Source organism: Drosophila subobscura, chromosome E, assembly GCF_008121235.1.
Source record: "Drosophila subobscura isolate 14011-0131.10 chromosome E, UCBerk_Dsub_1.0, whole genome shotgun sequence".
Classification (NCBI taxonomy): domain Eukaryota; kingdom Metazoa; phylum Arthropoda; class Insecta; order Diptera; family Drosophilidae; genus Drosophila; species Drosophila subobscura.
The window spans coordinates 7,759,427-7,785,752 of record NC_048531.1 but is presented as its reverse complement, the minus strand read 5'-3'; the positions used below and the strand labels follow the sequence as shown (position 1 = coordinate 7,785,752).

Here is a 26,326-nt window from a genome sequence, read left to right as displayed (position 1 = left end):
TCTGCTCCCAAAGTATTGGCAGAAGAAGAGTCTGCCAGATCTGTCAACGATTTTGATAAACTTTGGTATCAGCCAGCCATTTAAGTGTGATTTGCCTCTGTCCCCATGTTCAAAGTGTGAAAGCAGAGAACAAAAGTTTACCGTTGGCTTTCAAGTGTTCTCCCAAGAACTATTTGCGCAAGTAGCAGGCATGACGAATCTATAACTGTAAAACAAATTACTGCATAAGAGCGAGACTCTCAGTGAAGCAAAGCGGAGAGAGTCAATCTCTCAGAGAGCGACAAATTAGAGATGGAACTATTGTAAATTCTCTACGTACTACATATGTATGTAGCCGCCCACAGTTTCTGGCAAATAAAGAGTATACAAAGGTCCACTCTCTTTCTGTAATATGCCCATTTTTACATTCCCTTCCGCTTTGGCTCGTCGTGAGCTGAAATCCGTCGCATTTTTGCGGTTCAACGCAAATATAATAATAAATTTTGCATATTGCCGTTGCCGTTATTTTCCATAAATGAAAACTGTTGTCAATGGTTGGCGGGAGACAGTCGCCTCTTTCCTGTTGTCCATCGTGTGGACGCCGCTCTCACAGTGCCCTTTTGTTACGGTACTTTTTATGGGCACGGCATCCTGTTTGACTTTTTGTCACCGTTTATTGTGTCCTAGAACACCGAACCCCGAAGCCCCCTCCCACCTTTGCGGAGCTGTAGGTGGCTCCCCGCCCGTTGCGGTCACTTTATTGTTTTGCCGGATACGTTCCGCCACATTTCGAAAAGTGCCATCGAATACGAAGGATGTCGGAGGAGCGGGACATTGGAGAAACCACGTAATTTGCCGTCTGATGAAGATTTACGACATGGAAGCCGCAAAAATAAACGCCAAACACACGAAGGCAACACATAAAGCAACAAAGCGCAAGGTTACTCACCCCACAGACACCCCCCAACCTCTCCCAGAGGCCCAGCCAACCAACCAACCATCCAGTCGGAGCCATGATGGATGTGCATGCTGGTCGGGCCGGGTGAATGTGAACCAACCCTATCGGAGACTTCTAGGCCACGGCCTGGCCCATTCTCGGTCCCATTCTCCCCTCGGACATTTATGTAAATTTGCCAAGAAAATTAAGCTCAAAATGAAGAGATTTGTCTTGGGTTTATTAGCCAAAGATGTAGGAGCCATGGCGAGGAGTTCATCTAGGAGCCGGGCCAAGCTTCTCGGCAACATTTTTGCCCGTTTAAATGTGCCTCCAGGGGCTGGAGGCCAGGCCAGCGCATTCTATGCAATTCATGGGCGTTAACGAGAGCCAACTCTGTGTGTGTGGGCTCCCAAATTAGTGGGCGTGGAGGTGCATGGGAGGGCAGAATAAGAAGAGTGAAACAAAAGCACGCACACACATCCTATACGTACATATGTATGTATGTATTTTCGTGCCCCATGTGAGTTCATATCTGTTTTTAATGGCAGCTCTATTAGACGTGGAGGCTGCTCCAGCCTGATTAGGCATAAGTCTGCCTCGGCCCCACCATCTTTCTCTGCTTATGAGTACTCTTCCGATGCTCCGAATGCTTGTCCAATAAATAATTCATGTCTGCCCAGAAGAGCCCCACACAGGAGTGCGGTCCATCCGCCCCTGCAGAGCCGGACACGAGGCTAATGCGGATGCAGACAGAGGAAGCTGTGTGTGGAAACGGAAACGTAATGCAATTCACGAGACCAAATGAATGGTTAAATGCATGGCATACACTCGTACATGGAGCCGGGCCAGGCCCTAGGAGTTGTTAACCAGAATCTGGGGTAATACTTGCCTGAAACTCAGAGCCCAGTGCAGCCTTAATGAACATAATGAAAACTAAAACGAGAAGGGACGTGTGAGACGCTTCTTACGCGTCACAACTTTTATACCCGGCACTCAGTACTACATCTGCACTTTAGCGGTTATTTGTCAAATTTTACATTTTTTCTTCATCTGTCATCTACATCAACAACACTGCTCACGCCAACACGCTCATTTAGCTCGCCACCCTCCCCTATAGACACACACTGCAGAGTTTAGGCAGAGGCAGAGGCAGCGGCAGCGGCAGAGGCAGAGGCAGCGGCAGAGATGTGTCAGGGGCAGAGGCCATAAACAGCGCGAAACAGAGTGTGAATGCTGCGGGACGGGGTGGGTTTGGCCACTGAAAATTAATTTCTCCATTGTGGCTATAATAATGATCCAATCGGATCCCATTTTGGTGATCTGATAGATATGGTCATTCCCTACGAAATGGCGTTTTTCGTTAAGGAGGCGGGGCTCATTTTTGAAATACACTTATAACAGTGTGAGCATACAGAAGGCTGGATGCAACATTTAGTGGCTCTAGCTTTTATGGTCTCTGAGATCAAGGCGCTCAACAATACGGACGGACGGACGGACAGACAGACATGGTTCAATCGACGCGGCTATTGATGCTGATCAAGAATATATCTACTTTATGGGATCGGAAACGTGTCCTTCGTTACATATGTATATCCACTTTGTGCACAAATACAAAATACCCTATTCACTCTTCGAGTACCGGGTATAAAAATTATTCAAGGAGAGAAAAACTGCCTTTGCGTGCACCCACACTCACTTATCGAGTGGTGCAATTGTAAGGAGAATTGTTTTTGGTTAATTTCGAGAGCGTAAAGCCATAGGGTACGGCAATAAACAAAACAAAAATAAGTAAAGGAAAAAAATGATCGTCACTGAGAAAAATATACGAGCATTTGCGAAAACAAAGTATAAACTGTAAAGCAAAGATAAAACATCAATTTTCACTTGCCTTTTACATTCTTCTTTTCCTCATTGCGCTTCTTCTTTTCGCATGTGCCGTGAAGCACTTATTGTCCTCTTTACACACATGCATACGTAACCCGCGCGACGATACGACGAAACGAACGAAACGAAATAAATGTAACGGGATCCAGCGAGAGATTCTAATAAGAGCACAGATTTTGGGCACATTAATTTAGGGTGAGGCATTGGGACGGATGTTCGTACGCACACACTCAACGAGAGAGTCAGACTTGCACGAATTGGGTTGCCTCACCCTATTAGGGGACACTTGAAATAAGAGCGCTGACACTCGCTCTTCTCTTTGCTTTTTGAGCCTCTTCTTTTTTCTTGCGCTTTTATATGACTGCACGGTAAAGGGAGGGGACAACTTCACGCCTTTTTTGGCACATTTTCACACACACACATTGCAAGCCCTTGGTGCAAATTTAGAACATTTTAGCTCTTTGTACGCATGTATGTACATACATTTGAAAAAAAAAAAAAAAACACATTTAACACTTCACTTTCACATATTGCCGCATATTTCCAACGCCGATCTGCTTTTAGCCTTGTTGTGCTCCTCCGCAATTGATCTCGCATTTTTGCCCATTAAATGCTCAACCATTTCACCATATTTCACTAACACACACTTCACTTTCACATATTTCACAATTGATCTCGCATTTTTGTCCACAAAATGTTCAAACATTTCACCATATTTCACTGCACTTCACTAACACACACTTCACTTTCACATATTGTCGTAGATTTCGCATATGATCTCGCATTTTTGTCCACAAAATGTTCAACCATTGCACCACATTTTATTTCACTTCACTAACACACACTTCACTTTCACATATTGCCGCATATTTCCATCGACGATCTGCTTCTAGCCTCGCTGCTGTGCTCCTCCGCAAATGATCTTGATTTTTTATTGATTTCACTAACACACACTTGTTGTTGTACACTACACAAACTGCACGATACTTTTTCCCGTTTAGTTTCCCGAATTTTCCCTTAATTTCCCGATTTTACCCGATTTTTTCGATTTTTCGCGGACCGAATCCGTACCGGACCGAACGCGCTGACAAATTTTTAACTACTGAGTGGGGATGAGGAAGCTGCAAAAAAAGTAAACTGCGTAGGTGTTGGTTTCTTGGGCCGCGCTCCCCTACTCTCAAATCTAATACACATACATTGTGACGTGCACTTGGGCCTACTGCTCTCTGGGTTTTTGAGCTAGCCGACCAGACCAGATCAGTGTAGGGTGAATCTACGTTTTTGCATGGGATTTGCGCTCTCTTTACATTTAGCTAATGAGGAAGTGAAGAGGAGAAAGAATAAGAAAACATTGAGAGCGAGAGAGCAAAGTAACGGCGAAAGATTGCGAGACTGAGCTGTCGTTCTTTTTGCCTTGTATGAGTGAATAGGAGATACACTTGGATTCTTGGTGTTGGTGGATTATGAGTCGCTCTCCTACTTTTGACTCGGAAATTGTAAAGGGAGTTACATTTAAGATTTGTTATACAGAAACCATCATAATGCGCCGTTTCTTCTTTTAGCAAATCGAATGCACATTTATTGTATAGAGCAGTTTGACCTTCCGTCTCTGGAATTTGGTGCAAGCCGAAACTCTCTTTGCTTTTGACTAATTGTCAGTAAAAGGGGAGAGAAGAAGAAGATGCGCTGCTGGAGTGCAGGCTTGAATCAAAATGAAATAAATCGTCCCGGAAAAGATTTCTTTCACGTGATCTCGTTCGGAAAATGCTTAGAAAAATGTGGAAATTTTGAATAGAGTTACATATAAGATTTGTTATACAGAAGCCATCATAATGCGCCGTTTCTTCTTTTGGTTGTTTCTGGTTTTCGTGTGAGAGCGAGAGAGCATAGTAACGGCGAAACAATGCGAGACTGAACTCTGGCGTTCTTCTTGCCTTGTATGAGTGAATAGGAAAGACAATTGGATTCTTGGTGTTGGTGGCTTTTGGCTCGCTCTCCTACTTTTGACTCGGAAATTGTAAAGGGAGTTACATTTAAGATTTGTTATACAGAAACCATCATAATGCGCCGTTTCTTCTTTTTGCTTTTCTCTGGTTTTCGTGTGAGAGTGAGATAGCAAAGTAACTGTAAAAAAACAACACAAGACTGAGCTCTCTCGTTCTTCTTTCCTTATATGAGTGAATAGGAAAGACAATTGGATTCTTGGTGTTGGTGGATTATGACTCGCTCTCCTACTTGCAAATCGGATGTACATTTATTGTGTCTAGCACTTTGATTATCGGTCTCTGGAATTGTCAGTAAAAAGGGGGGTGATGAAGAAGATGCGCTGCTGGGTTTAGCTACTGCAAATTAATCATTCTGGCTATAATAATGGTCCAATCGGATCCCAATTGGTGATCTGATAGATATGGTCATTCCCTACGGAATGGCGTTTTTAGTTTTCTGCTATCTTCAAAATTGTCGATTTGGGAGGTTTCCGCCCTTTTGCGGAGGCGGAAGGGGGCGTGGCTCATTTTTGAAATACACTGGTTTCAGTGTGAGCATACAGCAGTCTGGAGCCAAAATTTGGTGGCTCTAGCTTTTATAGTCTCTGAGAACTAGCCGACAAACAAGACGGACAGACGGACAGACGGACGGACGGACAGACAGACATGGCTCAATCGACTCGGCTATTGATGCTGATCAAGAATATATATACTTTATGGGGTCGGAAACGTTTCCTTCTGTGCGTTACATACATTCACTTTGTGCACAAATACAATATACCCTATTTACTCTTCGAGTACCGGGTATAAAAAATTATTCCATTCACAATTCAACAATGGCTAAGCTAAAACAAAAGACTTTGCCTTCACCCTCTTTCCAGCAGAGACTTTGGTTGCCATTAGTTACGATTATTGCACTCACAAAACAGGAGATTAATGCAAATAATTTAATTTTAATTATATGTACATATATTTGCAATGCGCATTTTAGGTCACTAAATAGGCAGCTTTAACTATGATAGCTATTATCTACAAATGTCTACAACATTTGTTGACACTTTCTGACAGTACGAAATTTGTAGGAAGAAGTATTCCCATTTGTTTGGGGAAATCTTCTTACTTCTTACTTAACGCTTCCTACATATATTTAGTAACATTCTTCTCCTTTTTTTGTAGACTTTCTTCCAGTTGATGTATCCCAAAGATCCCTCAGAGCTGCTCAGAGAAATCACAATATCTAAGGTGAGATCAGTATGTGTGAGGCTCACACTAGTGGCGAAATAATTATTTATTATCACACGGAGAGAGTATGGGAGGGGGCGGACGAATATCTACATTCATTCATAAAACATAGGATCCGAAATCTACTTGGCTAGCTAATTACAGATAGTGAGTTGTAGATTTGAGCAACATTGGGCTGGTTCGTTGAGTAAATTCATTGAGTTTGTCCCCGAGGATTAGTGCAGCTTGATGAGGACATGGCCGGCGTGCCGCTTGTACAGGACCAGCGATATGTTGACCAGGAATGGAGCGGCAAGCCAGAACATTCGCGTGCCAATGCCCGTGTCCTCGCGATGGAAGATGCCCGAAGCGGCCCCGCGGCCCGTATTGCAGAAGGACTCCTCGCAGCAGGAGGTGCAGGCGTAGAGCTTGGTTCGCTCCCCAATGATGATGCAGCCGGGCTCGCAGTTGGCGACACATCGACGATCCAGGGACCACATCTTCGGGGAGCTCGTGGAGTTCTCCGTGCTGGTGGTGTACGAGAACCGCTTGACCTGAGAGGGAACAGAAGCGCGGAGTTAGTTGTTTGTTGGCGCTCTCTCTTGGGTGCTCATCACTCACCATGCAAATGAACTCCTCGCCTTGGCACTTCTTAAACAGCGAGGAATCATTGCGCACCGCCACGTCCACGCAGGACTCGCCGTCGTCCATCGTGTGGCAGGCGTAGCACCAGAGTTTGTTCACCCGCTCGATGGCCGCTGCAGTGCGGTGGATGTGTCCGGTCAGGGAGGTGCTGGGCCCAGAGCCGGGCGAACTGGTGCCCGTAACTGTCCGTGCATGCAGAGATTTGAGAGATTATTGATTTTTCGCCTCTGCGGCTGCTGGCAACCAAGGTCACAGCACGGACTCCACGCACTCACCATTGTTGACGCAGGCCGTGAACACAATGGACGAGATGGTCAGGAGGAAGTAGGCGAGCGTGAGGAGCACTCGGCACATGATGCAGGCCACCAGCTGCGCTTTCTAATCTACGCTCGAGTCGCCAAGTTGCTGCTCGCTTGTTTATTGTGTGGCAAACGTTCAGCTGGTCCAGGTGTCGCCAGGACGAATGTCAGGCGGGGACGCACTCCACGAGGACATGCGCTGTGGACACAGGACTAGCCGAGACACAAACCCAAGAGCAATCGATTATTTGGCTCTGTAATAAACATTCGATAAACGATAACAGGGAAATTTATAAATGAAAACTGCCAAAAGAATTAACGAAGAGCTCAGTGATCAATAGAGACGCAGATACTGCAGGGCCTGACGACTCTGCATGGTATACAAGTCGCCCACATTGTACATCAGATCGACGACGTGGGTGGGGCGCAGCATGCGCCAGGACATAAACTGGAGCGTCTTCTTGTCACAGTGAACATCCTTGGCGATCTCCAGCGGCATCGGCACCTCATTGTAGAGCATCCGGCCATCGACGCTGCGCTCCAGAGTGCAGGGCAGACCGATCTGATCGGCCAGCGCCTTGAAGAGGATCGCGCGCTCAAACTGGCAGCCACTTCGCACCATGCCCAGGGGTATGAAGTTGGTGTGGTAGACATGGCGCAGTTCCTGCAGGTGGCAGCGCACCACGTGGCGTGAGCACTCCTCCGTCGAATTGAGGTCGAGGATCTTGAGGTTTTCATTCATCACATTGTCGACCACCTGGGCAATGATCTTGCACCGCTTGGCCAGGTTGTCAAAATCGATGGCGCTGCGCACCTTTGCAGGATTCTCCACCAGGCCGTGCTTCTGTGAAGGATGGTCAAGTGGTTAAAAGTTGATTGAGGATTAGCTGGGATGGACCCACCGTCAGGGATTGATTGAGGGTCAGCAGATATCTGGGCAGATTGGGATCCGCAGGACGCTTGCAGTAGCACCAGGTATGATCGCCAGCGCCATCGGATATCGGAACGCAGAAGGACGGAACTTTCATTAGGTCCGCCTCATCCGCCTCTAGGCGGTCAAAGTTGACCACCAGCACTGCCTCCAGAGGGGAACAGTCGCTGCGCAGAATGTCCTGGAAGGTGCGAAAGTCGTCGAACTTCTTCCGTGACACATACAAGTCCTTGCCGGCGGTGATGTCGGTGAAGGTCAGACAGTTTCTAATGCAGAACTTCATAGTGGGGCACTTGGAGAGGATGCTCTCGATGGCCGGTCCCCAGGTGGACACGCAGAAAGCGTGCTTCTGGAACAGCATCAGGCTAAGATTGGGAATTGGGTTTGAAACAGGCAAATGAATTCGGCGACTTGCTTACACTTCCAGAATGCCGCGATCTATGTAGGCGTCGATGAACTCGCCGAAGCGCGTCGTCTGCAGTATGAAGTTGGTCACCGCCGTCTTGACCAGATTCGAGAGCGACTTCAGGGCCCGCTTGATGGAGGACACAATGTAGTTCTCGAGCAGCACCTCACGCACGGCCTGCTCGTCGACGATGGTGCACAGGCAGCGGAATATGTTGTTCACGAGTATGGAATGGGCGTACGAGCGCTGTGGGGGAGTGGGTGAAAGCGGAAGCCACAGCATGGAACTGCCTTACCATTAGGAGTTGTGCAATCTGCTCGGTGAGCGGACGATGCTTGCCCAGGACTGTTCGGTACTCCTCGTTCTGGCCCAGACTCTCGATAATTACGAGCAGCGAGAGGATCAAGTCAATGGAGAGAGTGGGCAGGCCCTGCTGTATGGTGCCCGTGAGGACGCTTGGAATGTCCAGGTCCATCAGCAGACCGGCCGTGTCGCGGTAGGCTCCGGTCAGCAGTCGATTGATAAACTCCGCCGCCTGCTCCCTGGTCTTGATGATCACCTCCGGGGAGTGAATAATGGACACCAGCTTCCGCAGAGCACCCACATCATACTCGGCCACAATTCGACGCAGTGCGTCCGGATGATCGGCCATGCGGTTGAGGCCAAGAATCACGAAGGTGGCCGGTGCCGGGTCGTTCTCCATGAGGCAGCTGAGGAGCATGTCCGTGATCTCGGCAATGTGCATCCGCGCCAAATACTGCGCGTACTTGGCCGTTTCCGCGAATATGGATATGATGGTGCAGCGCAGCTCCAGCGACAGGATATCAATTTGGTCCTTCAAGTGCTCGACGATAAGGTCGAAGAGATTGTGCTCAAAGAACAGTTTGGTCATCTTCTCGGACCGCAGAGCCGTGGCGAGCACCTCAATGATCTCGACGGCATCCGGTCCCTGGGGATTTTCGCAGAATGCTTTGACCAGCTGCTCCAGCACATAGAAGCAGCGATGCAGCGGCTCAAACACGCTCTGGTCACTTGTGTCCACGAGGAGCGTCTTCAAGACCTTAAGGGCCGCCAGACGAATCTCCTGGAAACTGTTTGTCACCTCGCAGATAATGCGATCGATGGGGAAGTCGGGCAGCATGGTGAACTCCAGCATCTCCTCGGCACCCTGGATGAGCAGAATCTTGTGCACGGCCTCGATGGAGTTGAATACGGTGTCGGGATTCTCGGAGGTGGCAATAACTGTCTTCAACTTGTGCAGCAGCTCCCCGTTCGCCACAATGCCCTGGGCCACTTTGGGGTCTCGCAGACACATGTTCAGCAGGTGCGAGAGATACTCGATGCAGAATTCATCAGACTCATTCAGGTAGAATCTGTAGGCCACCGCCAGAATGCCCTCCGTCTTTTCCGGCTCGAGTGTGTTCAAGTCTGTGTTGTCCAGCAGCGCGGTGATGAGATACAGGGCAAAGCGGCGGATCATAACGTTCTCCGCCTCGATGAAGATCTTCTTTTCCAGCAGCAGCTCCAGCATGTGATGTTCCTTCAGCTCCAGCACATTCTCATCCTGGCGCCGCGTAAACTCCATTATGTGACTGAAGACGCTCAGGAGGACGCATTCCTCTTTGGAGCTGAGCAGCAGCAGCGCCGTGTCCAGGCTCTTGATGCGCACATTCAGCTCGGAGAAAGACTTCTCCTCGGACTTTGTGCGGTCCGGGTAGTTGGAGCGGGGCTCGTAAACTCGCTTCGTTACTTTTGACATTTTCTTGTTGAATATTTTGTTGCCGTATCGCAACGGATTTTATTTATATACTAAATATTTCTCACAGATTACTTTATTTCGTGCGATGGGAGGCTCGCATACATGCTGCTTATTTAGCGATTTAATCAAAAGTGTAGATTGTAAATCTGCAGCATACGAAAATCAACAATTTCAATTTGTAACAGAATTAATTGGTTATTTGTAAACAAAGCAAAAGCATCGATAGCAATTTTTAGATGTATCGATATATGTATACCATCCCCTGCATTAGTCAATACTGTACTATACTGTCCGCATTGATCAGGTACAAATGTTCCTAAAAGTTACATCATAGGGTTAATCATCACACGATAGTTTCCTTCCACTCGCACTCACAAACAGACAATATGAGACTAACGGAATGTGACAAGGAGAATATCGCTACGATAGTGATGTTTTGACGATTCGATATATGTATACCATCCCTAGCATCATTAATTTAGTAAAATTGTTTTACGCGTCTCTTGCATTTTTGAAATTAACAAGCGAATGGGGTCCCTGCACAACAATTTGAGGCATTGTACAGGATAAATAAGTGAAAAGTGTTACAAACATTGTACCTGCGCTTAAGTTATAGTGAATAAGTCAAAACATAACACAAGATGACAAGACCAAAGGCGAAAGCCAAGGCAAAGCCCAAAACGAAAACAGCAGCCGCCTCCAAAAAGAAGGCGGCCACGACCAAGAACAACAATGACGCTTCGGCGGAAAAAGAAAACGAGATGGCAATCAGTGAAGCGAGCCCCGATCCCATTCGGGAACAATTCAGAGGTGGCGCAGAGTCCATGTACACAATAATGCGTCACGCCGAACTCAAGGAGGCTCTTCACCAGCGCTACGAAAAGGAGCTGCAGCAACTGTACACGAAGGTAGGAATAGCGTCACTTGGCCGCGCTGGCTCAGTCGATTAGCACTGTTCCAATCCAACTATGAATTTTCTTGCAGATGGGACATCAAGCGTTTCTGGACATATTCATCAATGTGTTGAAGACTGTACTGGAGGCGGAAGAGGCGAATGAGAATGGAAAAATGGCCCTTTCCTTTTGCGCTAAATTCGTGGCAGGCTTCGAGTCGGAGAAGACGCATCCGATGCTGGCCGAAACATTCCACTGGCTATTGACAGTAAGCCTCTACTGTACCTTCCCAGGATGTGTTCACATTTATTTGTTTTTCCCCAGATATATTCGAGCAGCCCTTACGTTCGCTATCGGATTTGCTACTTTGTGAATCTGATACTTGAGAAACTGGGACCCAATGCGGCACTCGACGACACGCAGTGCGACGAGATTCTCGAGGCCATGCTGGAGCGCGTGAAGGACGTGTCGCCCGGTGTGCGCAAGCAGGCTGTACTGGCCATGCAGCGTCTCCAGATTCCGGACAATCCTAGCGATCCAGTTGTCTGCGCCTACCAGTTCCATCTCTGTTCGGATCCCTCGCCCACTGTGCGCCAGTGCATAATCACCTGCATGGGCCGCAACTACATCACGGTGCCCTACATACTCCAGCGTCTGTGGGACGTGGACGAGAAGGTGCGCCGCCATACGTACGTCAACATGTGCAACTATCCAGTGCGCTCCTACAAGGTGTCGCAGCGCCTGACCCTGCTGGAGCAAGGCCTGAACGATAGCTCGGCCAACGTTAAGAAGACGGTGGTGAACATCATGCTCAAGGCCTGGATCGACTCCTATCAGCAGAACTATTTGGCTCTGATAGCGGCCCTCAAGCTGGACTCCAGCGAGGAGGAGCTGATGCGATTCCGCAGCGTGACCAAGCAAATGTTGCGTGTGATCTTTGAGCAGACAGACAATCAGCAACTGATGGAACAACTGCCGCTTGGCGACGACTGTGAGCTGCATCGATGTGTGCCGCTGGAAAATCTGAACGTGGAGCTGCTGCTCTATTGGCAGTGCCTCGGCGAGTATCTGGAGAGCACGCAGGCGGACGAGAGCGACCAAGTGCTGCCCGAACTGAGTGTCTTCTGCAGCTATGTGGAGAAGTGAGTTTTAGCTCAATCAAACACAATCCAAACGGAAATTTATTGGTATTCGTTGCAGGTTCTGTCAGTTCCAGAAGCCGAACATGGACAAGTTTGCCCAGATAGAGTTCCAGAGCATGCTGCTCTCGCTGGTGGAAATCCTGGACTCGTACGACCTGGGCGATGAGATTGGGCGCGGCAACATGAAGACGTTGATCAGCAGCCTATTGAAAGACTGCCTGCTCGACCACAAGATCGTCCGCGTGCTGGTGCGTTGCATGGAGAAGCTGATTACCGACCTGAACGACCGGATGCAGTTCTTCATTGAGATCATCTACGAAACGTGCGACCTGAATACCAAACAGAATGAGCTAGTGCACGATCGCAGTCTGATCAATAAGTTGCTGGACGACTTGGACACGCCCTCGAAGATGAAGATCTCATCGCTGAAGGTGAAGATCCTGGAGCTGGAGGAGCAGGAGGATAACTTTGTGCGCCAAAAGGAGTACATACGGGCGCAGTCCGTGAATGAGGAGAAGATGGCCGTCACAGAGGAGTACACGGAGCTGATTAAGCCGCTGCTGGTGAAGCATGGCGTTCTGGAGATGCCCGCCCGCCCCAAGCTCTCCAAACAGGAGCGTGTCCTCAAGGGCCTGCACATCTCATACTATATGGTGGCCTCTCCACATGTCCACAAGCTCACGCCCAGCATCTGTAAGCTGTACAAGGACTTCGTCTGCCGCCATCTCCCCTCCTCGGAGGTGGACATCTTCGAATGGGCCATCAAGTGTAGCACCGCCTACAGTATGTTCTATGAGGCATACGCCAAGGAGGTGTTTGAGGTGGTTCTCGACCAGTTCTGCAACAGCACCGTTGTCCGTCTGTGCGAGACCTCTGCCAGATGCGTTCTCGAGATGCTCGATCACTATGGCATCGATTATTTCAACGATTTCAACCAGACGACAGGAGGAGTAGGGCTGGCGTCCAAGACAAAGCGTCGCCAGCTCTATAACGTGCAGGATATATACGACGGCGAGGACGATGGCAGTCAGACGCAGAGCAGTGAGCAAAGCACCGACATCATTATCGTCATGGGCCACTATGTGGAGCGGGTAGCCAACAAGGGCGTGGGCATGGCAATAGTGCGAGGCCTTTGTCGCCTGGTGCTGCGCGGCCACCTCGACGATCGTCCCGAGGTGCTGGAGCAGCTACTGAAACGATACTTCAATCCGAACACAGAGCCCGTCATCAACCAGGTCTTGGGCATGTTCTTTGAGAATCTTGTCCGGCTCAAGAAGCAGGCCCTTCTGCAGCCCTGCCTTCTGCCCACATTGTGGACCGTCGTTAACTGCAGCTTCGACTCGCCACTGAACGGTGTCCAGCCCGATCACGTGGTCAGGTTCTTTATCGATCTGACGACGCAGGAAGTCAGCTCCCCGGCGACCAACATTCACAACCGGATAGCCCTAAGCTTCCTGCATTACATTCAAAACTACTTCACCGAGCGCAGGGAAATATGTCGCCTGCTGGCCAAAGAGCTCACCAACCTCACGGTAAACGTGTCTAACGGACGGGAAATAAAGACTGAAATGTTGGAGATGGCGGACAAATTGATCACGGTGAGAACACACATCATGAATATCTGTTGCGAAGAAGTCTATAATGAATTGTTTTGTTTGTTTTTGCAGAGCGAGTTGGAGCCGCGTGTGGTCACCAATATTAATAACTTCAAGCTGATGGTTGAAGGCAGCTTAAATCCACCCGCACGTGGGGCACGCGATGAGGTGGACAGCGACGAGGAGTGCGACACTGAGACTGTAACTACAAAGGCATCTGAGAATGTTGAGCAGCCAGCGCAGGTGGCAGCCCCAATTCCTGAAGAATCCGCCAACGAACATACCCTGACAAATGCGACAGATTCACAGGCAGAAGCATCGGCTGTAACACAAATTGAAGCTGCGCCAGTTGCAGATCCTGTCTTGACCACTTACGGCACTGAGAATCGGGTGGGACAACGTTTCCTGCGACGCTCTCTATATAACTCCACATGCTCAAGTGAGAATGCCACAACGGAGGAAACAGGGGAAACGGAGGCGTCGGAAACATCTAGAATAAATCTACGGCGGCCACAGATGAAGCGACGTCTGCAGCAGGCATTGGCACGGTCCTCCAAGACACCGGAGAAGCAGCCGCAGGAGCAGCAAGATTCCGATGATTCAGACGGATCTGAGCAAAATGAATCACAGCAAAGTCCCGCGCGGACAGATAAGGTATGTGTGTGGCAGCTGCTGCTGGGCATAGTAAATAATTTGCTTTCTCTCCCCATAGTCGGATACATCAGAGGTAGTGGAGGCCTCGCCCACCTCCGAATCACCCAAAGAGGCAGCGGCGGTCAATGCCAGCCACCTGCGCCTACGCTCGTTGCGCACCAGATCCGCTGCCGTATCAACATCCTTCACTGCTCCCACAGCTAGCAAAGTGAGTACCTCGCGCCTGCGCATGCAGCTCTAGGCACTGAAGCAGGAGATACGCACCACAAAAGTTCAGAATATCTCAATGAAAAAAGACATTCAGTGAGTCGTGTAGTGTCTCTGCGCTAGTAAAATATTGTTTAGCTTAAGCCAATACTTGCAATTCAATCTTCATTAACTATCATCAAACGACAATCAACAATCAACAATGTTTATAAAACTGAAACCCAAAAAACGTTGTTTCCTTGAAGTGCCGTACGCTGTTTATGTGTTAATATAGAGCCTAGCCTCCTATCTGTAGACTAAAGACCCAACCTATATAATTCGCTGGTAGAACCTTTGTAGCATTAAGTTGTCTGATAACTAGCCTAATAAGCATAGAAGTCCCATATGGGTTCCGATTGGCTTTTTAATTTCGCCTAAGTTTGCTACATTTTTTTGTTGTTTATTTTAATTTCGTTTTGTTCTCAAGGTTCGCAAGTTCCCGATTCTTGAGACGCCCATGCGTAATGGCCGCAAGCGAGTCATAAGACGGACGCCCTCAGATAAAAGGAGGTCCGGCCAGCGTTCCAGCAATTCGTTGGAGTCGCCCTCGCGAAAACAGCCCCGCGTAGATGGAAAGACACCGAGGGGAGAATTGGTGTCGCAGAACACAAGCAGCCCAACAGACAGCACGTCCTCGGTGAAAGAGAATCGAGTTCCAGTGATTACCACAACCGCTCCAGAATCGCAGTCAGAGGCAGAGTCCGTGTCCGAGTCGGAGCCATCTACCTCAAGGCAAACATCGACGCGAAGTTATTTGAGCCGCACCACCACCACAAGTACCCCGAAGATGACAACACGCCATGCGGCACAAAAGGAGAGGATCAACAGCATGTGCATGACACGCAAGAGGATGTCCCTCGAAATGAATCTGAGCGGTGGGCAGTTGAGTATGTCCACGCCCAAGCGCATTACGCGAAGCGCAGTGCTGCCTGCCACTGATGGCGGCGGCACTCGCAGCAGCCGCAGGCGCAAATAGCTAATCCAAGAATCATCATTTGCATTCTGAGCTTTACGTTCCGTATCCGGAATGGATGCGAGTTTTATGTGCATTGGTATTGTGTATATGTGTAAAATAGGTAGAAATATTAACGCATCGTTGAGTAATTTAACCCAGTTTAAGATTAGAAGTGTCCAAGCGAGTATTCAAGGGAAAACTTCCGGCTTGGCAGCTTGGTATGCAGCCTCGAAAGAGCGTTCACTGTAACGATTGCTAAATGTATCAATAAAGTTTTCTCTCTCTTTTACTTCCAACTGTTTCCTCAGACACTGGGCTTTATAAAAAAGTTTATAATTTATTGAAATTATCCATAAAGAGGTGTGTGTATATGCGTAAATGTATGTTGATGCTGGTCATGCAGGAGGCGCATGAATGAATAAGTACATGCTGAGATTCGATCGACACCTTTCGGAGCAGTTAAATATTGAAGGAAACGTTGTATGTATCAATTGCGAGCAATGGTCGAGTTAGGATCGAGTTCTTAACGCTACAAATGCTTAGAATACGTGTTGATTACGAGGTTAAGGCCACGGCGATCGTTTAAAACAGGAAAAGACAGTTAAGGATGGGAAAAGTGTCTATAGTTTAGGGCCATTCAGTTTGTGGGCCGTCGTGTGCAGATCCCATTCGTATTGCTGCAGTGCCTCGAAGGATGCCTCCAGGCTGAGATTGGCCTCGCTGACCAGATTCTGCAGCTTAATCAGCTTGATCGACTTGTGAACGTCCCAGTTGATGAACTCCAGTGCGCCCAGGCAACGGTTGGGCGTGCTCTGCAACAGATAATCGAAATTTAAACTTAAATCGCTTTTGCAGGATACAAATTATATACTCACATCCTTGCCCAGCACTTTCACCATTATCCTCACTTCGTCAGAGTCCACGCCCCGCTCGCATCCTTTCGGCTTCTTGTCGGAGAACTCCAGCAGATCCTCGCAGCTGACTGAGTTCGAGTCGGCCAGCCTTGCGGCCGTGGCTGCAAAGTACTCGGCCTCGGTTTGAGGTTTACCCGTACCGCCGCTTCCACCGTGACTGCCAGAAGTGCCAGCCTCGCTAATGGAGCTGCGACTCATGGCCAGATTGACGGAGGCTCTTACCTTTTTGAACAGAGCATTCCCCGCCAGCTCATTGTCCGCACTGGAAGCGCGACGACATGTCTCCTGGGCGACATCTGCAGCTGCCGCCTCCTGCTGGCCCTCCTCCGACTCAAGCGTGGTGGAGCTGGTCGCCTTACGGCCACCCTCAGTGTCCAGATTTCGCAGCTCATCGTCGTTCACATAGAGGCCGGTGCGACTGGAGATCTGGGTGGCCTCGAACTCCGCATCCTTGCCCTTGTTGTAGTGCTCCTTTTGAATGGAAAAGTTGTAGAAGCCATCGGTGACATCGGGCGACTGCAGGGCGCTCTCCTTGCCGGAGTCAGCCTCCAGAATGGACTCGAACTGCAGCGATGCCGTGTCGGTCAGGCCAGCTGCATCGGCCGGCAGCAGCTTATCCAGATTCTGGTAGGTGTGAGCCGGCTCGCTACCCACGGCCGGCATGTTCTCGTATTCCCTGTCAGAGGGGCGCGCCTGGCGCCTCAAGCTGCAGGGCCGGACGGCGGCCACCACCTCGATGGACCTGGCGGGCTGCGAGTTCTGGTGCTTTCCCGAAGCTTGGGCTCTCCTGCCTCCCGCCTCTTCGCCCGACTCCCCAAAGTCAGCCAGCTTGCTGAGGGTCCGCTGCAGGCCGTTGGCCGGAATGATCAGCGGATACTTTCGAACGTGCCTCTTGGTGCTGGTCTTCACCTGCTTCTTGCCCTCGCGCGGCGGCAGGGGAATGGGATTCGGATTGGCTGCCTCCGTTGTTTCCGCTGCTGTTTCTGGGAACTTGTAGGTGCTGTGGCTCATGTAGCTGGGACTCTCGCAGGCCTCCAGCGAGTTTGAGTTCTCATCGTTGTGCCTGCCCAGCGTGGCGGTGGCCAGTTCCATTTTGCGCACTCGCTGGGCGGCTCCACGCGTTGGCAAGGTCATGGGTCGCGCGGCCTGGTGCAAACTCTGCAGATCGAACTCGTCGGTGTCCATGTGCCGCAGCAGGGTAGCAGCCGGACTGGGCCCGATGTCCAGCATCCCCTTGCGCTCGATCAAGCTGTTGTAGGCCTCAAGTCCCTCCTTGCCAATGAGCGCCTGTGAGAGTGCGCGCGGGGAATGAGAATTGAATTGATTGAAAATTATACAAAATGATAAATTAAATGATAAGAGGAAGGAAGGGAATAGAAGGAAAAGGATAGTTAAAGCCTCAGAAGTGCAGTGGAGACGGGCAATGGCTGTGGTCTGGCAGTGGCTGTTCGAATCGACCCTCGAGAATGGGATCCACCCGCATTAAATTTCACATTTAGTTTTCGTTTATTGAATCCCTTTAAATATGCACAACATTTTTCTTTGTTTTTGATTACCAATTAACTTGTTTGGTTCTTGGAATCCAAACAAACTCAAACTCATTTGTTTTCGATTTCGTTTCGTTTTGGGGATTGGATTTGGGATTCCTTGGGGAGGTCCTTGTATAATATTATAATACTCGAGTATATTTTGGTTTTTCTTTAGTTTTGTTTTGTTTGGGTTGAAACGCTTTAAACGCATAGTTTAGAATATCATTTATGTATCATTCATAGTATGTATATAAGTGTATACATATATAGTTTAGCTTGATTTCGATTTAGATTTAAGTAGGTGTATATATAATCTGTATATGTATATGTATATCTCGTATAATATTATCGATTTGAGTTAATCCATAAATGCATAGAATGCGAAAATCTTGTATGTAATAAGTAGAATCCATATAATATACGAGTAGGTTCTTTAGTGAGGTTATCAAAAATCTTTGGACATTTACATATATCCATTCCCATGCATTTGAAGTTAATTTGTTTTAAGGGTTTTTCTTTGGGTTTTATTTTGTTTTTGGTTTTTGTGTAGTAAGTTTAGTAGGCAAATACATCCACCTCTCTCGTACGATATTCTAGGGGTTTCGCATTTGGTTTAGTTTGTAGTTTAAAGTCAGCTTTAAATGCTTCTTTTTTGTGTTAGTTTTTTTTGGTGGAGGGGGGGCTTTCACTTGTCTCCTCCTCTGGTTTCATAAAAATGCAAGCATCAGGATATGGCACATAATATGGCTTTCGCGAGTAGTAGTACCTCTTGGTATGGACAATTATTATTGGTTGTTGGTTGTTGGTTGTATTTTTGTTCTGTTTCTTTCTGACGATTGTCAAAGGGTATGTACTTGTGTCTGTGTTGTGTTTATCGTGTGTTAGAGGCCTGCATGAATGTGCAAAGAAAGCAGCGAACCACATTGAAATGTAAGGAACAGAACCAAAGCAATAATTCGAGAAATTGGAGTGTCTTTTGCCATCATTTCAGTTTCGGTTAAAGTCACGCAGATCTCTAATGTGTGTGTGTGTGTTTGACCTATAGTTATCTCTAAAAAGAAGAACCCATTCGTAGATAATTGGTAATTGGTTGTACCCTGATGTCTAGTAGGAGTTGTCCCTCTTCCTCTGTGAGTATATTTTTCATTGTGTGCCTTTCCTTGCCTTGCCTTGTAATACTGTTTCCTTCGACAACCAAAAGCTCTTATTGGGGTTTCTTAAAAGACATTAAAATATCCTTTTCAGTTTCCGTATTCGTATTCGATTTGGAAGTCAAGCCTTTTCGTTTGTATCTTTGTTTAGAAATATTTGGTTTATGGTTTAGTTTAATCTCTATTTCCTGTTTCTTCGAAATGTTGTTAAGTGTGAATCGGTGTATCAATGGAAGCAATCTGTTGATCTGTTTATCTGATGATTTGTGACAGCGGTGGACAAGAAAACAAGCCTTTGCCTGCCTAATCGTGCACACAACATGAATGTTCTTTTTGTGCCCGCTTCGGGAGGAGCAGTTGAGAGCAAGGACATGCCCACCGCTGAATTATGATGATGCATTGGATTTCAGTGTATAATGGAGTGTATTGGAATGAATTGAAAGCTATTTGTGTTTGCTGCTAGTTCTGCTGCTCTGCACATTATTATCTGTTCTGAGAGGTCTTGCGGTGTTTTCCTGTAAGGCACACTCTCTACTCTCATTCATATCGAATCAAAAAATTCAAATTCCAAAAAATATACGCTTTTATCGCTGCTGTAAATATTTCTTCAATTTACTTGCCGCTCCCTCCGGACCGCTTCACGAACCAACCGACCGACCGACCGACCGCCCCCAACCTTTCTATCCTTACTCACACTCACACACAGACACAACACACACACTGAACACACTGACACATACACAATACACTTCACCGCTCCTCTCTCCATGGATCCTGAGATCCATCCATTTTCCCTGTCATGCCATGCCATCGATCGATCCTATAGAACTGAACTCTAATCGGACAGAACATTGCCAAATAGTAAATTGAGAACATATTTCAGCATTTTCCTTAGTTATGGGGCCGGGCTGGGCGGAATCCTTGGTGCATTGAGCTCCGACTCCCGACGAAACTGAAACTCATCGCCGCTCTCTGTGCTCGAGGAAGAGGAGCTATCGCTGGATCCTGCTGCCCTACCGCCTGCTCCCACAGAGCTTATAAGCGGCATCGTCGCAAGCAGCTGCTGCTGCTGCTTCTGCGGCTGCTGCTGCACCTGCCTCCAGTGCAGCTCGTGCTGCTTCACCGCCGAGGCGTGTATCTTCTCTGGCCAGTGGAATTCCGTGGGCCGCTGGTGCTTCGTATTCGGCTTCCCGGTCACGGCCACGGTCCCAGGCGTCAGCAGAGAGCCCGTTGATAGCTGTCGTTGCTTTAGCTCCTCCGGTGAGCTTCCCACGAAATTCGTTGATGTTGGACTCTTGCCCGTGAGCCTGCTAATGTCGAACTCATGAAGCGCCGCTCCCCCACTCATGGGCCGCTGCAGGGCGACTCCGCCACTGGTGCCGGTGCTCGTGGGTCTGTAGGTGGCATGCACTGCTGACGAGGCTGCCGAGGAGGAACCCGACCCGGATCCTGGTCCTGGTCCCAAATCCGTTCCGTTGGGCGCACACATCGGCTTCTGGTAGGCCATCAGGTAGCCAGGCAGTCCGCTGCAGTAATTATTGCCCGGACCACGTCCACCAAAGTCGTAGATCCGCTCTTCGTACTGGAACTGCTCATACCCGCCGCCTCCGCCGCCGCTATGGCCATGGGCGGATCCGCCCCTGTGGAAGCTGCGACGCTGTCCTCCAAAGTTGTAGTGGGGCGCGGACTTGATGCTGGAGTTGGAGCCGTAGATCTGACGCGGCGATATGATGGCGTCCCGCTCGTCGTGACAGGCAGACTGCACCTGGCGGATGAGAGCCGCCCGGCGGCGTCTGCTCATCGAAGTATTCGAGCCGCCGACCACTCTGGCTCGTATGTCGCACTCGGATCGGGCCAGACTGGGCTTGGTGTCCTCCTCCTCCTCGCCGCTGGAGGAGCTGGAGTACAGGGTCATGGGATTGTAGCTGAGACGCCGCATCGTCCGAGCCCGAATGGAGCGCGGCTTGTACGAGGCCGTGCGACGCGGCAGGGGAGCAGAGGGGTGCTGCTGCTGCTGCTGTTCCTGCCTGCTGACCTGACGCTGCATGACGACCCGCTGGGGCGGCTCGGAGAGCACAGGGGAGATGGGGTGGAAGCTCTCGTTGAAGGAGGTCGACCGCTGGCGGTAGTTCTTGGAGGCCATGTAGACGGAGCTGCTGCTGCCCAGCCCGGAGGCCGTGCCCGACTTGATGGGCGATGCAGAGGCCAGCATTTGCTTGGTGGGACCATTGCCGAATCGCTCGTAGCCCCCCAGCTCGTCCTTGAGGCTGGGATAGCCGCTGCTGGTCATGATCACGGGCGGGGCGCTGAACAGAACCTCGGTCTTGATGGGAAAGTAGCTCTCCTGTGGACTGTAGCTCGACTTCTGGCTGCTGCGGCGCGACAGCGAGATGTTGGTGTCCCGCGAGGCGAAGCCCGTGTCCGGGGTGCTCGATCGCTTGTCCTCCATCAGCTTGGGCTCTTGCCCGCCCAGCGCAGCGGCAGCACTCATCTGTGCCTGGTTGTGCATGTACTGGAGATGCTTGTCCAGGTGGCTGGTGGCCGCATTGAAGTCGAACATGGTCTGGACGCCGTTGCTGTAGCTGTAGACGGCCGACTTGAGGCTGCCGTTGGCACTGCTGATGCCATCGTCGAGGCTGATCAGCTGCGGCAGCTGCTGGTCGTTGAGGATCGTGTCGTTCGAGTCGCTCTTGTCCAGCTCCGTGTAGGTGTGCATAAAGTCCAGATTGAGGGCCTTCAGCGTGTTCTCAATGTCCATGATGTTGTCGCTGATGCTCTTCGGCTCCTGCCGCTCCTCAGCGGCTCCCTCCAGGGAGCTGTCCAGGTTTAGCGGACGACTCAGTATCTCCCGCGACTTTTCGAACAGAAAGTCGGAGCTCTCCTTGTCAAAGATGGGCACGCGCAGATCGGTGCCGTTCTTGATCTCGCTCAGCGAGCGGAAGCGCTGCGCGATGGATCGATGGTCGATGGGGCGATGGAGGAGCAAAACGAAACAACCAAAAGAAAATGCCAAACGAAAAACAGGGAAATGAACGGGGGGACAACGATCGTGAGCAGGTGGGGGAGCAGGAGAGCAAAGAGAAAGAGCAAAATGTGGACGAAACTCGTGGATTAGAATCTCCAGACCAGGATATCGACTGCCGGCAAACTCGTGGGACCCAAGCTGCGCCTCACCTGTATGTCCGGAATGCTCTGCAGCTCCTCGGTGAAGTTCTTCTTCTTGGAGAAGGGCGAGGCACTGCCCGCATGCGTCGGCGTGTGCCCAGATCCGCTGGCCGAGCCACCGCCAGCGCCACCAAAGCTGTGCGCCTTGTCGCCACCGCCGCTGCTGCTGTTGCTCAGGTGCGGAAATCGGAAGCTAAACTTTCGCTTGGGGCTGTGGGTGGCGGGGGTCTGGTCCGAGACCAAATCAATCATCGATCTGCAACAGAAATACATAAATTGGGGGCCACACTTGGGCTGATGCTTGGTGTATCAGCTCACCTGGCGCTTATCTCGTTGGCTATTTCGATGGCATGGTTGAGCATCTTCTCGTCCTTGACGGAGATGGGCTTCACCGTGCCCGAGGACTTCTTCTTGGACAGCAGGCCGTGGCCGTGCCCGTGGCCATGCTTGTTGCCATTTGAGTCGCCCGGCTTCTGGCCCAGCTTTACCGACAGCTCAGCAAACTCGTTCTTGCTGTTCACCTGCTCGAATCCTGGCGACTTGGGCTGGCCCCCAGACGCGCCACTAATCGATCCAAACATCGAGTTGATCTCGTCCAGCAGCGAGGGCCCAAAGTCCAGCTTATCGGCAGCCATCTCATCGTCGGATATCTCGTGATACTCGTGCGGATCATCCGGCAGGACACTGCGGGAGCCGCCCCTCGGGTGCATGTTGTTGTTCTGCTGCTGTTGGAGGGCAAACTCCAGCTGCTCGTCGTCCAGTTTGTTGAGGAAGAAGGGATTGGTGGAGCCGCCGCTGGATGCAAAATCAAACGAACTCTGTCCGTTGGTGGCGATCAGCTTCGGCGTGTGCTCGGCGGAGGGAATGAATGTGGGATTCAGGCTGTTGGTGCCGGCCCCCTCGGGAAAGTATCCGCTAGCCGTCTGCAGCGAGTCGGGGCTCGTCGGTGTCGGTGGCAGCAGCAGTGGCGTCTGCTCAATATCCTCCGATGGCTTGTACGGTGTGACTATCTGCTTGGGCACGTGATTGTACTGCGAAACGCAGAAGAATAGGAGAGATCAGTTGTAGTTGGGATGAATGACTGTTTCTGCTTACATTTTGAGAGCTTCCCAGGAAGGCAATGTCCCCGAAGGTGGCTCCATCGATGCCCACATGTCCGGTGTGCTTGAAATCGTTCTGCGGCTTGGAAATCATCTCCGTGCGCAGCTTGCGCTTGCTGATGCGATGGTCGCTCGCGCGGCTAAATGAGTCGCGATTCGAGCTGGAGGGCAGACCCTCAAGGAAGGCCACCGTGTTCGAGGGATTGAAGTAGCCGGTCTTGCCGGTGGTGAGCACTCCCTTCCAGAACGGTGAGCCCGTATTGCGGTCCAGCACGCTGATGATGTCGCCCTGCCGGTACATCAGGTGGTCCTTCTTCGGCTCCGTGCAGTTGACCACCGCCTTGAGCTGCTCGGGCTTCATGTCCGGCAGCTGGTCGTAGATCTCGCCGAACTTTGGTCGCTTGGCCGCGTCGTCCTGCCAGCACTTCATCATCAAAGTGTAGTACTCGCTGGGGCAGCAGTCGGGCTGCTCCAGGCGCTGAAAGTTGGGGGCATCGATGGCCTCCAGTATCTGGAGGCCGGTAAGGGCTGCCCAGGGCTGGAACCCGTACGAGAACATCTCCCACAGACACACGCCGTAGGCCCACACATCGGAGGCGTTGGTGAAGCGCAAGTAATTGATGCACTCGGGGGCACACCAGGCAATCGGCAGCTTTAGGTTCACATTGAAGTTGGTCTTGTAGTAGTCCTTGCCAACGCCCAAAGCACGCGACAGTCCGAAGTCGGATATCTTGACCTTGTCCTTGCTGAACACCAGAATGTTCCTGGCCGCGAGGTCCCTGTGGATGAGGCGCTTCTGTTCGAGGTAACGCATCCCATTGCATATCTGCAGCGCGAACTCGCAGAGTGTCGGGATCGTGAGGAAGCTGACGCGCAGTCCCGAGTCCTTGAGGCACTCGAGCAGGGAGCGCAGGTGCGCCAGTTCAGTGACCAGCATGAGCGAATCTGTGGCCAGAACCACACCGTACAGCCGCACAATGTTCTCATGCTCGATGGAATGCATGATGGCCGCCTCCTTCAGGAACTCCATGGGGTTCGACTGCATCCGCTCGCGACACAGGCACTTGATGGCCACTTGTATCTGCGGAAGGGGAATCAATTAGTGGGAATCGCTTACGGGGGTCCCCTTTCGCTACTACTCACCCTCTCGCTGCCATTTGTCCAGACGCCCTGCTGCACAATGCCAAACTCGCCGGTGCCCAGCTGCTTGTTGACGCTGATCGAGTCGGCCGGTATGATGTGCTTGTTGTTGGGCACCTTGCTGGGCGATGTCGAGCCGTTCTTGGCTGCCAGCGACGTGGCTGGACTGCCATCGGGGGACACTTGAGCCGCCCCGGCGCTATCCTCCCGCCTCACCATCGTGGTGGGGGCCTGCAGCAGACGCTTGATCTTGCTGAGATAGCTGTGGGGGAAGTGCTTCTCGTAGTATTTACGCAGTCTTCGGATTTCCGGCCTCGAGAGGCCAATGAAACGTAAATCCTCATCCGCTGCATATTTAAATTGAGCCGCGTTCGTTATTTTCAATTCATTTCTGTTGGGGAGAGAAGGGTTGCAATACGCAGACGAGGAGGAGGATGAGTTTTAGGGGGAATCGCATCCAGTTTCTGGGTCAGTCACTCACTTGACGGCATTGTAGTACTGTTGCAGTTCGGACTCAGTGAGGAATTCGTATAAGTCAATTTGTGGATACTCTGGAAACGGGAAAATATAGTTTAAAAATAAACACATTAAATTCTCAAGTCCATAATCTGGCAGTAGCCCGCATGCAGGAGCGCAGCGGAATGCCCCTGAGATCAGGGCCTTATCTTTGATGTTTTTATTGGTCCGCAGAGGAACGGAACCAACGATGGAGAGAGGATGGATAGCAATAAATAAGCACTTTAATTTAACGATGGTGGTGCCCATCCATCCATCCACTGATCCCATGTAAATCCGGCCCTGGTCTGGTCCGACCAGCACAGCAACGCCAACGCATTTCCCCAGTGATTTTCCCCTCCTTCTCCAAAATGTAAAAATCTCATTTAGCTTGGAGCTCTTTTCCCACTCCCCCCATCCTCCGCGCACGTACACACTCACACACAGATGCACACTCCCATGCGTGAGCACATTGACACAGAATTCTGATTGCCTTGCTGCCTGCTGCACCCGCATTTGTCATCCGCCACGCATCGCCTTGCCGCTGTCACCTTTTGTTTGCTGCAAGAGACACACACACCCCCACCACAGCCCTCTCCAGGCACACTCTCCTACTCACTCACTCACCGCTGCATACAAGGGAAGCAGCGCAAGCAACAAATGTATGTACACAGCAGCAGCAGCAGCAGAATGCTCCTCTGTGCTGTGCTGTTCTGTGTTGGGGCTGATAATAGCCGTCAAGTCAGAACGTCAACCCCCTCATCGGTGGCCCGGGATTTTGCGATTTGAGTCATCGGCGGATGTGAGGCGTTGCGACGACATTCATTCAACGTTGAAATTGTGATTTCCCTTTCGATGTTGCACATTATCTGAAGCCGCCCCATTCAGGATGGAGGCCTTTCCCGCAGGATTACGCTTGTCCTTGAATATGCAAAATAAAATCGATCGGCCAATACATACATACACACAGCACACACCAACACAAATGCACAACGGCAGCAGGGCCAACAACTGCGTAGCACGGAAAATCATGTTTTAGCTACATTTCGATTGATATTTTTGAATACACCCATTACAAATCACTTTGGGGTTGACAATAAGATCACTTTTCGCAATTGATTTGCATTTTTCTGTCAAACTTACCCATTTTAATCTCGCGTGCGCGTCTGCATTGTTTTTTGTTTTTTTTGCTGCAATTAGTATGACCATAACCGAAAGCGTACCAAATCCAGAATGCTTGGCTGTGGCAGTGTTGGTAAGGTCTTGGGCGCCCGGCAGTGAGACCGCAACACAAAGATTCA

General features: G+C 50.2%; 4 protein-coding genes across 7 annotated transcripts; 1 reads left to right on the top strand and 3 right to left on the bottom strand.

Moving 5' to 3' along the window:
- Positions 1 to 6,089: 6,089 nt before the first annotated feature.
- LOC117891103 lies at positions 6,090 to 7,129 on the bottom strand. 2 transcript variants are annotated; one of them, XM_034796290.1, is made up of 3 exons: positions 6,927 to 7,129; positions 6,628 to 6,833; positions 6,090 to 6,534 (listed from the first exon to the last, which is right to left on the bottom strand). In XM_034796290.1, exons 1-3 carry the CDS (start codon positions 7,003 to 7,005, stop codon positions 6,166 to 6,168), a joined length of 654 nt encoding a protein of 217 aa, XP_034652181.1. In that variant the 5' UTR covers positions 7,006 to 7,129; the 3' UTR covers positions 6,090 to 6,165. The 2 variants fall into 2 exon arrangements, with proteins under 2 accessions (XP_034652181.1, XP_034652182.1); XM_034796291.1 differs by having other exon boundaries at positions 6,118 to 6,560; positions 6,927 to 7,127.
- Positions 7,130 to 7,214: 85 nt separating this feature from the next.
- Positions 7,215 to 10,107, bottom strand: LOC117891100. The gene is made up of 4 exons (XM_034796285.1): positions 8,583 to 10,107; positions 8,301 to 8,533; positions 7,853 to 8,246; positions 7,215 to 7,794 (listed from the first exon to the last, which is right to left on the bottom strand). The coding sequence occupies exons 1-4, from the start codon at positions 10,044 to 10,046 to the stop codon at positions 7,285 to 7,287; spliced, it is 2,601 nt and encodes an 866-aa protein (XP_034652176.1). The 5' UTR covers positions 10,047 to 10,107; the 3' UTR covers positions 7,215 to 7,284.
- A 397-nt stretch (positions 10,108 to 10,504) lies between these two features.
- Positions 10,505 to 22,213, top strand: LOC117891098 (condensin complex subunit 3). Of its 2 annotated transcripts, none has more exons than XM_034796283.1 (7): positions 10,505 to 10,954; positions 11,031 to 11,207; positions 11,264 to 12,081; positions 12,140 to 13,679; positions 13,749 to 14,330; positions 14,389 to 14,538; positions 15,004 to 15,820. In XM_034796283.1, exons 1-7 carry the CDS (start codon positions 10,688 to 10,690, stop codon positions 15,550 to 15,552), a joined length of 4,083 nt encoding a protein of 1,360 aa, XP_034652174.1. In that variant the 5' UTR covers positions 10,505 to 10,687; the 3' UTR covers positions 15,553 to 15,820. The 2 variants fall into 2 exon arrangements, with proteins under 2 accessions (XP_034652174.1, XP_034652175.1); XM_034796284.1 differs by lacking the exon at positions 15,004 to 15,820 and adding an exon at positions 22,200 to 22,213 and having other exon boundaries at positions 10,688 to 10,954; positions 14,389 to 14,601.
- Positions 15,849 to 26,254, bottom strand: LOC117891096 (activated Cdc42 kinase-like). Of its 2 annotated transcripts, XM_034796280.1 has the most exons (8): positions 26,169 to 26,254; positions 25,012 to 25,081; positions 24,534 to 24,921; positions 23,386 to 24,471; positions 22,609 to 23,321; positions 22,300 to 22,546; positions 16,407 to 17,732; positions 15,849 to 16,343 (listed from the first exon to the last, which is right to left on the bottom strand). In XM_034796280.1, the coding sequence occupies exons 1-8, from the start codon at positions 26,170 to 26,172 to the stop codon at positions 16,152 to 16,154; spliced, it is 4,026 nt and encodes a 1,341-aa protein (XP_034652171.1). In that variant the 5' UTR covers positions 26,173 to 26,254; the 3' UTR covers positions 15,849 to 16,151. The 2 variants fall into 2 exon arrangements, with proteins under 2 accessions (XP_034652171.1, XP_034652170.1); XM_034796279.1 differs by lacking the exons at positions 15,849 to 16,343; positions 16,407 to 17,732 and adding an exon at positions 19,392 to 22,069.
- Between the last annotated feature and the right edge of the window lie 72 nt (positions 26,255 to 26,326).